This window comes from Schistocerca nitens, chromosome 5 (assembly GCF_023898315.1).
Source record: "Schistocerca nitens isolate TAMUIC-IGC-003100 chromosome 5, iqSchNite1.1, whole genome shotgun sequence".
In the NCBI taxonomy this organism is placed as follows: domain Eukaryota; kingdom Metazoa; phylum Arthropoda; class Insecta; order Orthoptera; family Acrididae; genus Schistocerca; species Schistocerca nitens.
In genome coordinates, this window is record NC_064618.1 from 656,974,649 (window position 1) to 656,986,647 (window position 11,999).

General features: G+C 42.6%; 1 protein-coding gene across 1 annotated transcript in view; it reads right to left on the minus strand.

The window, feature by feature from the left end:
• Positions 1-5,313, minus strand: part of LOC126260642 (uncharacterized) — a 166,255-nt gene extending 160,942 nt beyond the window's left edge. The window contains exons 1-3 of the mRNA XM_049957980.1: positions 5,212-5,313; positions 4,631-4,780; positions 3,340-3,486 (exon numbers count right to left, since the gene is read on the minus strand). Coding sequence (XP_049813937.1) covers positions 3,340-3,486; positions 4,631-4,780; positions 5,212-5,313 — 399 coding nt within the window. The remainder of the gene's footprint in view (positions 1-3,339; positions 3,487-4,630; positions 4,781-5,211) is intronic.
• Between the last annotated feature and the right edge of the window lie 6,686 nt (positions 5,314-11,999).

Sequence of the window (11,999 nt, forward strand, 5' to 3'; positions counted from 1 at the left end):
TGCAGGAACAGGCAGGAAGGTTGGGCTAACTATAAATGTGGAAAAGATCAAATCTCTATAGATAAATGCCAGTACCAATAAGAAGTTTCAAATAGATTAAAGGAATGTAAAGGATGTTTAAGATTTAATGTATCTCTGAAGCATTGTGACTAAAACTGGTGGAGCTGATAAGGATGTCAGTAGCAAGCTCAAGAAAGCAAATGCAGCTTTCATCCAACTGCAAGCCATCTGGAAAAGCAATGAAATTTCCCTGGGAAAAAAAAGAAACTTCACAGCAATGTAAAGTCAGTATAGCTGTATAGTGTGAAACCTGGAAAGTGACAAAATCAATCTCAGAGAACATACAGACTACCACAAACCAGAGCTTACAAGCGATCCTGAGAGCATTTTGGCTGAATTTAATCTTCAATTATGGGGCAGCAGGTAAATTAGTATATTAATTTTGCCATTTAAAAGAGCCTAGAAACCATTTTTGTGGTCAGGCAGAAAGCGATGGAGAACATGCTGACCATGAGATTGCATAACCACATTACTCTTTGTACTCGTTCAAAGAAAATGTTCCTACTTGCTATTTACTCAACAGGATCAGGAACTATGACTATAAATAAAAGTTTTGAATTGTAACTGGGCAATACATTCAGTGAAAGTTCACACACACAAAATACAACAATATTCCTGATAACAGTAACAATGTCCCTATTGGAAACAGCACTATTAACAGTTCAGAGGTGACTTCTATGGGAAGTTCCAAGTAAAATTGTCTATCACCCTAACTTCTAATCATCAAAGTTAATTGTTTGCCCTAAAAAGGGAAAATAATCTCTCCACTTACTACACAGTTTCATCAACATTATGCACAGCAAACAAACTGTTACTTCAATGAGATGTAAGCGATCCAGGACGGTGTACAATCCTCGCAAGTTCAGTTCCTACTTTTACCGAAAATATGTTTGATAGCTGCTTGGCTGAAAGGCACAGTGCACATAGGCGTTTGATTCAAGTGGACAGATTAATATCTTGGTATGAAGTGTCTCTTCTATCTGCCTCGCTGGCTGTATTTATATATGGATGCAATGGATCTCCAAATGGATCATCTGCTATCAACTGCTCTAGGCACAGGCACAGGCACAGGTAGCAGCACTTAAACGGCCCCTTTCTCAGACACATATTAATTAATAACTCTGTCATTTAACAATTTGCCATCTTCTTAATTTTTTATAGTTAAAGTCAAGTTTACTTTATTTACTGAAAAACTTTTAGCTCGGCTACATTTAAACTTTGCCCAGCTAGAATTTTCAGAGATTCCTTGTAATCATTGTTATTTACAGTAAAGTCTTGAAACTTTGTACAGATGTATTATTTCCTGAATGCAATCAAGTGCTGTAGTCAAAACTTCATAGCTATTGCAAATGACACTTCATCAATTATGCATAAGGATGCTTTCATTCCATATTTGGTTGCTAGTAAAGGACTTGAAAAGGTAACAGATGTAGTTTACAGGTGTTACATATTTAGTGGTTTTATATCAAACTGAGGATACATACAAATTTTCATCTTTCTAAGTCTAATACTTAGCACCTTCAAATTTTTCATAAAAATGCCAGTTTTGACCAAAATATTGCCCTGGTCAATTTGAGATTAACCTTTTGATTATGACATACATCTGCACATTCTAATGTTTTTTTAGCTTTCTACCTTCATTATTTAGTGCCACTTATTCTTTTCTTGAAATAATATATTTAGAAAAACATATTCATTAGATCATTCTCTGACTTCACAATGTTAACGTTAATATCCTGAAGCATACAGTGACAAGGTTCAGAGAAGTTAATTTAATTTTTAGTTTCACTCTTAGATTATGGTGCACTCCTTTGCTTGCTACGCACAGGTGCATTATGATGATGTGGCGCTGGTCGTAGTGAAATGGGGTAAGTCCCAATACACTCACTTGACACTATCTCTCTCGATGATAAAGCGCTTGTTTCCGTACACAATGAAGCACTATGGAACCGTATAATGAGAAGCATGAGGAAATACAGATAAAGGCAAGGAAACAGAAGTGTGTTGTACAAACACACTGCGCAAAAATTACATGGCAATAGAGACAAGTCCTCAATTGAAATCCCCAGAGCCACTGCAGAAGAGAGGACTGAGGACAACATGGAGGAAGACAGTGGAGAGAGATGCAACAAAAGCAGGCAGAATTTAGGGATAGGTGAAGGCAACAGCAGAAAACAGAGACTACTGCAAACACTTCATAAAGCCCCATATGTTCTAACCATAGAAACAGAAGGATGTAAGTCAAGTCTTATCTGGTATGGGTCTCACACAGTTGCGCAGTATTCTAAGATGAGATGTACAAATGATTAGTAAGTAGTTTCATTTGTAGACTGACTGCATGTTCCCAGTATGCTGCCACCTGCCTGCCCTAAGATGTGCCTATGTGATCGTTCCATTAATTCATAACCCTACGAAATGTTATGTCGTCCAGCTGTTTGTACGAGTTGACTGATTCCAACTGCAAATCATTGGTGATGTAATCCTACAACACGATTCTGCTGTGTTCTGTGATGTACACAATTTCACATTTCTGAACATTTAAAATGAGATGCCAATCTTTGTACCAATTTGAAATCTTACCAAGATCTGACTGAGTACTTCTTTAGCATTTCAGAGAGTACCTTTGTGCCATTTACGATGTCAAGCTCTTCATTTAAATTCATTGGATCCCCTTTGTTCATTTCACGTAATAGGTGAAAATCATTTTTAACACCTTGGAATGGATGCTCAATCTTAATATGTTAAAAGGATTATTAATACTAATAATATTAATATGGATGGACAATGCATTTGAGGTAATTATATTGTGATATGCATCTATGTGCTATTAATGAAATTCTCTGCCTGTTTGGCCTGTATGTAGAGCTTCACATATATATGACAACTATTTTGTATACGGCAAATTGTGTGACATAACATACACTACAGACTGATATACACACATACATGTAAAGAGTGATAAACACACAGAATACTGCTTGGGCCAAATTAAGTACTTCTATTAAAATGTGTCTGAAGTAGAAAAATGATTTTGGTTATGAACCTACAGTTTTACCTGGTACAGTTCCGATACATTTAGTGAACCACAGCACAAATTCTTACTCTTATTTTAATTAACTACACTCTCTACACACTCCACTGCTGCATTTCATTATCACTGAAACATGTAAATTGTGAAGGTAATGCCATGTATTCTGACACAGGAAAGACTACTCTGAGATAACTTAAATGAACTAGAAAACATAAATGCAAACAACATAAGAATTCTTTCTGACATACCTGCCCATCTGTCTTCAACTTCTTCAACATCGAACTCAAAACTAGCATTGTATGTGCTGCAGCCAAAGGAATGCTGTTCTCAGTTTTCCCCTGAATTGTCATTTTTAGCAGGAAAAATAGAGTTGTCATAAAAGGATAGGCACCAATCTTAAAAAGAACCAAACAAGAAGAATGAACAGACATTACATAGCTTCCTTGGTGAATTTCATTGTTGAACTCTTCTCAGGTTATCAGCTGAGTTGTGGTGTCATTTTGTTGAATGTTTGTGAATGTTTTGACAAGTGCCCTATTCACCATCTTCAGGTGAAGTGACTAGTTGACATTCAGCTTGTTCCTTTACAGCTGCTGCACACGGACTCCTCTGCTGAGACCCCAATAGGTGGGCCAATTGGATGCATCTGGTAGAAATGTCGTGGCTGGTGGTAGGGTGAAGCCCAGCACTGCGAGGGGGTGTGGTCTGGATGTTGAGTCCTGGTGCTGTATGCCTATTAATCAGTTGCCTCTGGCACTTTCACATCAGAGCATTCTTGACACATTTTTGCTAATGCCACATCTCTTACTGAGTTCACTTTGAAACGACTGTTTCTGTTGACCATCATGTACTCATATCTCCACTGCCTCTTTGATAAACAAATTTCAGAACCTGTTGGGACAGCACACTACATTTATCTGTTCAGAAAAGAATGTGTCCTTCACTACGCAGTACTCTGCCACTGCGGACTTGTCAGTTTTCCCAAGGCAAAAGCTCTTTGACTGATACAAGCATGTTATTAATTTTAACCACCGAGTGGAAAGTGGTTTTTATGTTGTGTTTCTCCATTATCCTGCCACTCTTGGTGGCTGGTAGCCTTGCGCACAGAAGGAATGTGAGACATGGTTTCTTCTTCTGTACTGTGCTCTCCAACCTCTCCTGTGAACCACACACCATGACAACTCTTCCAGATCATGCCATTGTCCCGTTAGTTGGGTCCTTGCAGAGGAGTCTGGCACCTGGCAGCTATAAAGGAGTGAATTGATCTTGAATTTGACAGCTCACTGAAGATGATGAGTACAAACTCACTGAAATGCTGCAACAACACAAGTGAGCTGACTACGTGAGAAGATTTCTTCAGTACACATTATACATGCAGCAAATGCTGTAAACATTCATTTCTTACTCGCACAAATACTACTACAGCACATAATGTTCTAGATGATACATGCAGGAAATTAACACCTTCGTAAGATCTGTTTGTGTATTTACATGGCCTAAGAACTATGTCACAGGTCTAGAAAGCTGTTCAGTACTTACTTTCTTTACTATATATTCCTTGTCATCATGATTGTCGGTATCTCTCAGCAAAAACATGTTCCTGAAGTAAGCTTTCAAGTTTTCACTCAAAGTAACCCACAGGTTACTTGACTCTGATGGAGTCAGTTCATGCAGTGATCCTTTGGCGACCTGCATATCAATAAACATTAACTGAAGATAGCAACAACATTGTGTTGTACAGACACAACAGTCACGTTATCTGAATTTAAAAAATAAAAAGTTTCAGAAAGATTACCATTTGTGCCCAGACACACACACACACACACACACACACACACACACAGTGTATGAATACTACTACAGGTATAACAAAAGTTTATTCAGTCACAGTTATAGCTGTGACTGGTTTTAACATTTGTGTCATTATCAGATATCAGCCCACAGGGAAAAATAAATCACTATATGCTAAACTGTTAAAGAAACATGACAGGTATTATTATTTTTTTGTGGTGGCAGGGGGGGATGGGGTGAGGTGGGGTGGGGTGGAGTGGGGTGGTGTGTGTGTGTGTGTGTGTGTGTGTGTGGATATTAATACCAATAAAAATAATTCCATCACCAACCTTGTTAAGGATTTCTTCTTCTAAAGGTGGATTATGCAGTAACCTCAGAACTGTCAGCATACCATCTGGGATGTCAGAGTCAAATTTCCTCTTAAAAGCCATCATGACTGACAGACAACTGATTTTGAATGATTCAATATGGAACTAAGGATACAGTTCCATCTCAGGCATATGGAACTCTATTTTTGTGAGTCATGTGGCTTCTAATACAGTTATCCTGAAATCATGAAAGCATAATCAAGTTAAATAAAACATTGGATGTAGCAAAGATGACATTCATTAACAGACATAATTTTTTAACAGTGCAGGAAAAGATAGATTGTACTTACTGTAAAGAAGAAACGGTAAGTTGCAGACAGGCACAAGTAAAAGACACTTACATCTCTCCATTCTCGTCTCCCACCCTCTTTGTTTGCTGCCCTCTGCCAATGCACTCACCCATTTTTCCCTGCTTCTCCCCTCTTTGATCCTTTTTTTCCCACCCCACAATCACCTGACACTGCGTTGTTGGCATTCTAGTCCCTGCGCACTCCTCCAAAAAGTGTTCGCCTCTTCCTCCACCCATACACTACTATCCCTTCCCCTTCCTAGCCCCCTTCAGATTGCTGCTTGCATCCCACGTGACAGTTGCATTCCAGACTGAGTCATGTGTGCTTGCTTATGTGTATGAATGGTTTGCGTTTTTCTTTTGGTGATGAAGGCTGTAGCCAAAAACTTTATGTAATTGTCTTAATTGTGCCTGTCTGCAACTTAATGTATCTTTTTCATGGTAAGTAGCAATCTATCTTTTCCTACATTGTAGGTATTCCCAACTGGAGTTTCCATTGTTCGAGAAATAATTTTTCTATCTTTTAGATTTCATTTCTCAGGATGTTACATCTAGTTTAGATGCTATAGTGATGGTATATTCCAAGATTAAGCAAAAATAGAATTCAGAATATTTTTACATGTGCTTACATAGTTTTATTAAACTGGTCTACACAAAGAAAAGTAGTCTGGAACATATGTCTCAATACAGATTTGCATGAGCACTGCAGCTGTGTGAAGCACTGCTAGCCATTAAAATTTCACCACTATGAAAGAAGCACGCAATAAAAGTCAAATTCGCTTGAAGTGTGTCATGTTCACAACAACAAGCAAAGTCCTGAAAACAATACTGAAATTAACTAAAGTAAAGCCACAGAGGGCCATACTGTTGGGTCAGAAGATGTGAGAAGAGGGCTTATGAAATCAATTATATGACAGATTTAATGAGGGAAGGTCATTAGATAAGATAGGATGAATAAGGTGACTGTTTCAATGAGGCAATGTCATTAGGAAGTAAGGACATAAGTGAAGTGACAGAATTAATGGAGCAAGGGCCTTATAATACACTCCTGGAAATGGAAAAAAGAACACATTGACACCGGTGTGTCAGACCCACCATACTTGCTCCGGACACTGCGAGAGGGCTGTACAAGCAATGATCACACGCACGGCACAGCGGACACACCAGGAACCGCAGTGTTGGCCGTCGAATGGCGCTAGCTGCGCAGCATTTGTGCACCGCCGCCGTCAGTGTCAGCCAGTTTGCCGTGGCATACGGAGCTCCATCGCAGTCTTTAACACTGGTAGCATGCCGCGACAGCGTGGACGTGAACCGTATGTGCAGTTGACGGACTTTGAGCGAGGGCGTATAGTGGGCATGCGGGAGGCTGGGTGGACATATCGCCGAATTGCTCAACACGTGGGGCGTGAGGTCTCCACAGTACATCGATGTTGTCGCCAGTGGTCGGCGGAAGGTGCACGTGCCCGTCGACCTGGGACCGGACCGCAGTGACGCACGTATGCACGCCAAGACCGTAGGATCCTACGCAGTGCCGTAGGGGACCGCACCGCCACTTCCCAGCAAATTAGGGACACTGTTGCTCCTGGGGTATCGGCGAGGACCATTCGCAACCGTCTCCATGAAGCTGGGCTACGGTCCCGCACACCGTTAGGCCGTCTTCCGCTCACGCCCCAACATCGTGCAGCCCGCCTCCAGTGGTGTCGCGACAGGCGTGAATGGAGGGACGAATGGAGACGTGTCGTCTTCAGCAATGAGAGTCGCTTCTGCCTTGGTGCCAATGATGGTCGTATGCGTGTTTGGCGCCGTGCAGGTGAGCGCCACAATCAGGACTGCATACGACCGAGGCACACAGGGCCAACACCCGGCATCATGATGTGGGGAGCGATCTCCTACACTGGCCGTACACCACTGGTGATCGTCGAGGGGACACTGAATAGTGCACGGTACATCCAAACCGTCATCGAACCCATCGTTCTACCATTCCTAGACCGGCAAGGGAACTTGCTGTTCCAACAGGACAATGCACGTCCGCAAGTATCCCGTGCCACCCAACGTGCTCTAGAAGGTGTAAGTCAACTACCCTGGCCAGCAAGATCTCCGGATCTGTCCCCCATTGAGCATGTTTGGGACTGGATGAAGCATCGTCTCACGCGGTCTGCACGTCCAGCACGAACGCTGGTCCAACTGAGGCGCCAGGTGGAAATGGCATGGCAAGCCGTTCCACAGGACTACATCCAGCATCTCTACGATCGTCTCCATGGGAGAATAGCAGCCTGCATTGCAGCGAAAGGTGGATATACACTGTACTAGTGCCGACATTGTGCATGCTCTGTTGCCTGTGTCTATGTGCCTGTGGTTCTGTCAGTGTGATCATGTGATGTATCTGACCCCAGGAATGTGTCAATAAAGTTTCCCCTTCCTGGGACAATGAATTCACGGTGTTCTTATTTCAATTTCCAGGGGTGTATAATGGAGTAAGAACTGAGACAGGGTACAGCAGCTGTGAGAGAGAAAAACTGAGGGCTCATGGTGCTGAATACACTACATAACGGAGAGTCAACGATGGGCTTTGGACATAGTTTGAGAACAAGTCTTCCTATACCTTCCAATCAGCCTCTGAAAGATATCTGAAAAACAACGTGTCAAGGCAGCCAACAAGGCAATGAGAAGCACTTTGAGATTAAGTCGCAACATGGATAGATGGAATTGAAGGGGAAGGCAAGGAAGAAATTCTAGGCCCAAGCACCTCAAGGCAGAAGGCAGTGAGAAGTTGGCTGTGAGAAATAGTCACGGACAGATGCAGCCAGAGTTACAGGCTGGAGTCATTGAATAGAAGATAGTTCTCCAGGGCTTTGCTGGAATGGCTACTTCTACCAACAACTGGAAGACGTCGCCATGGGTAGTTCTCTTAGTCTAGTGGTGGCCAACTTCTTCATGGAGCATCTTGAAGCTCAGGCACTGGACTTGGCACCTTGTAAATCACCACCCAAGCCAAAAACGAGGAATGATTAATATGCTTGTAATGCAAGCAGGATGAATATGTGAGCCGCACCACCTCAGACATGAGAAGCAACACCTGGAAAGTGTTCTGAGGAGCAATGGGTACTCAACCATTTATATAAGAGGTGTAACAGAGTCAAACACATGGTAAAGTGACACATCGGAAAAAGAAATGTCAAGTATGGCCCTTCTGCCATACATTTCCAGAGTGATGGGCAGAATCGGCCATATATTGCACAAACATGGTGTAAAAACTATTTATAAACTGACAAAGATGATAAACGAGTGTCTCAGATCAGCAAAGGAAAAAAGGGACCCCACTTGCAATGTCGGGAATATACCGCATACCATGCGCAGGCGGAATGACTGCACGATCAATCAACACCAGGATCACAGAACATAAGCAGCATTACAGGTTGGAGCAAGTGGGGAAATCAGCCGTGGCACAGTATATGCTGTGTGAGGCTGACAATATAGTGAAATTTGTCGACATGGAAGTTCTGGCTGTAGAGAAGAGCTATTACACCCACTCGTTCAAAGAAGCTATAGAAATACATGAGAAGAAATACGCAAGAATACTTTCGACAAAAAAGAAGAGAGCCTCAAGGTCAACAGATCTTGGATTTCCATGGTGCAGCAAATGACCGATGCAGATAGCAAGAGGAGAACTGCACTGTAAATGACCACAGAAGGCCCTTCGATACTGGTGTAAAAGGTACATGTAACCTAAAGCTGCAAGCTCGACTCCAGTCCATGGCCAGCTATGGAGAGTGAACCTTTGACAATGCCAGCCACTTGTGCTAGCAAAACGTCAGAAAAATCATCAAACAAACATTGGGCGACGAACCCGAGACAGAAGCCAACAGTCAGTTTCTCAGCAATATTCTGTGTATGTCACAAATGTCTCAAGCAGTATCACTGAATTAGTTGCAAAAACAGCTGTATATTATGCATATATTGTTACAGTAATTAAGTCCGAGAAAACTAATCTACTCAAAGCCTTTAGACTACAAAAAAAGATCATCCAAGCCATGGTGGGAGCTAACAAGAAACAACACTGCAAATCTTTATTTGAAAAGCTAGACCAAATGTTCATCCAAAGCATGTATATGTATGAGATTCTCATTTTCACACAGATGATGATGATGATGATGATGATGATGGGGAGGGTTGTATGGGTGCACGACAGCAAGGTCTTCAGAGCCCATTCAGTAACAGATTGAGACGGGTGTCAAGAAAATACTCAGAACAGTAATTTAAAACAGAACGTAAAACACAGGTAACAAGGTTGGAAAAATATGTGCCTACCCACACCGAAACATGGGACGAAGCATGCCATCAGCAGTAAATATGGACAACACAAGAAGAAAGTGGTAGGGGCAGCTAAAACAATATAGCAGCTGGAAGTGGCTGGCTGACTGCAAGGAACAAAGGGAGGAGCCAGCCACTTTGCAATACACTAAAACTTCCAGCCTAAAAGTTTAAGCCAGAGTCCAGACACATCACAAAACTTTAAAACCCTAGACACACACGTCTCATCATTAGCTAAAACACAGGGCAGATCCCCATCAACTTGTGCTTCTGCCCTTGCATCACAGTATAAAATTCAGTCTGTTAAAATGTGCCGGACAGAGATGTGCACACCACAAGCATCAAAAAACGGGGGATCCTCCTGCCGTAATAGAAAGCTATGTGTGAGAGGACAGTGCCCAATTCGAAGACGCGTGAGGGTTACTTCCTCCCGCCTGAGCAACTGCCAGGAGGAACGCCATGGCCAAGTTGTTGACTTCACCAACCGCAATTTATTGGCCGTCACCGCCAGCCATTCTTCCTCCCACAACTCCATGCACTTCTTGTGGAGTGCAGAAATGACACACTGCAAGGGAATAGGACATCCTGCTCTCTGCAGGCCTCCTTGGCAGCCCGACTGGCCTGTTCATTGCCCCATATTCCCACATGACCAGGTACCCAGCAGAAGGACACCTCCTTACCCCGCTGTTGGAGCAAGTACAGTTGGTCGTATATCAGCTGGACCATCTCCTCAGTTGGGTACAGATTCTGCAATGATTGTAAGGCACTAAGAGAATCAGAGCAGAGGAGAAATCAATTGCCCCAAACACGATTCATATGCTCCAGTGTCTTCAGGATTGCGTGGAGCTCTGCTGCGAAAATGGTATATTCATCAGGGAGGCGAATCCGGGTAACAAGATCAGGGAACACTACAGAATAGCCAAGGAAATTCTCTTGTTTGGAGCCATCAGTGAAAACAATGGTAAAACCGTGATGCACATCTAAAATGTTAAAAAACATAAGATTGGAATGTAAAATCTGGTGTACTATCTTCTTTAAAATTAATCGAATCTAAAATAAGTCTGGGTCTCCGGAGGAGCCAAGGTGGAAATCTGCTCCAACCGTGATGGAAAACATGAAGACCAGCTATATCCATTGCAGAGAGGCTATCCTGTGCGCAAATCCCATAGGACTGTGTCGCTTGTTGCCGGCTATGAAATAGCCATGCCAGAGGAAGCTGAGCAACGGTATGGTATGCAGGTGTGTATGGTGCGGATTAAGTTTTATACGCCTGGTGCACTGTAAGTAGCCGCCGCCGCATATGAAGTGGCGGTTCACCAGCCTCTGCACAGAGGCGTGGTATGGGGCTAGTTCTGAATGCCCCAGTAACCAACCGAAGGCCTTCATGGTGCACCATGTCCAACATCTTTAAGTAAGAAGGCCTCGCAGACCCATACACCGTGCATCCATAATCGAGCCGAGATCGCACAAACGCCCTGTAAAACTGGAGCAGACAAGTCCTGTCGCCCCCCCCCCCCCTCCATGTACTGTAGCTAAGACATTTTAAAATACTTAAAGCCTTAAGTGACCGTCATTTCAGGTCTTTAAGCTGAGGTAACCATGTAAGCTTAGAGTCAAAAATGAGCCCCAGAAATCTCACCGTGTCTTTAAAAGTAAGGACAGTGTCCCTCATCCTCAACTCAGGAAAGGTTAAAATCAAACAAGAATGGTGAAAAAGAACACATACGAACTTCTCGGTGGAAAACTTAAAACCACTCTTCTGTGCCCAGTCATCCAAACATCTAAGAGGAAGTTGCAACTGACACATTGTCGCTGCAAGGCTTGAAGACGAGCAAAACAAAGAGAAATCATCCACAAACAAGGAACACTGGACAGGACTTTTCACTATAGAGGTAATGTTATTAATAGCTACGGCAAAGACAGTCACACTTAAAATGCTACCCTGAGGGACACTGTTCTCCTGCTCAAAGCGGTAAGACAGGATGTCACCAATTAGGTATCTAAAATATCATGGCGAGAGGAAAGACTGAATAAAAAGAGAAAGACAACCACTAAAACCCCATTCGTGAAGCTGCTCCAGGATGAGACACCTCCAAGTGGTATCACAGGCCTTCTCGATGCCAAAAAATACACCTAGAAGGTGATGACG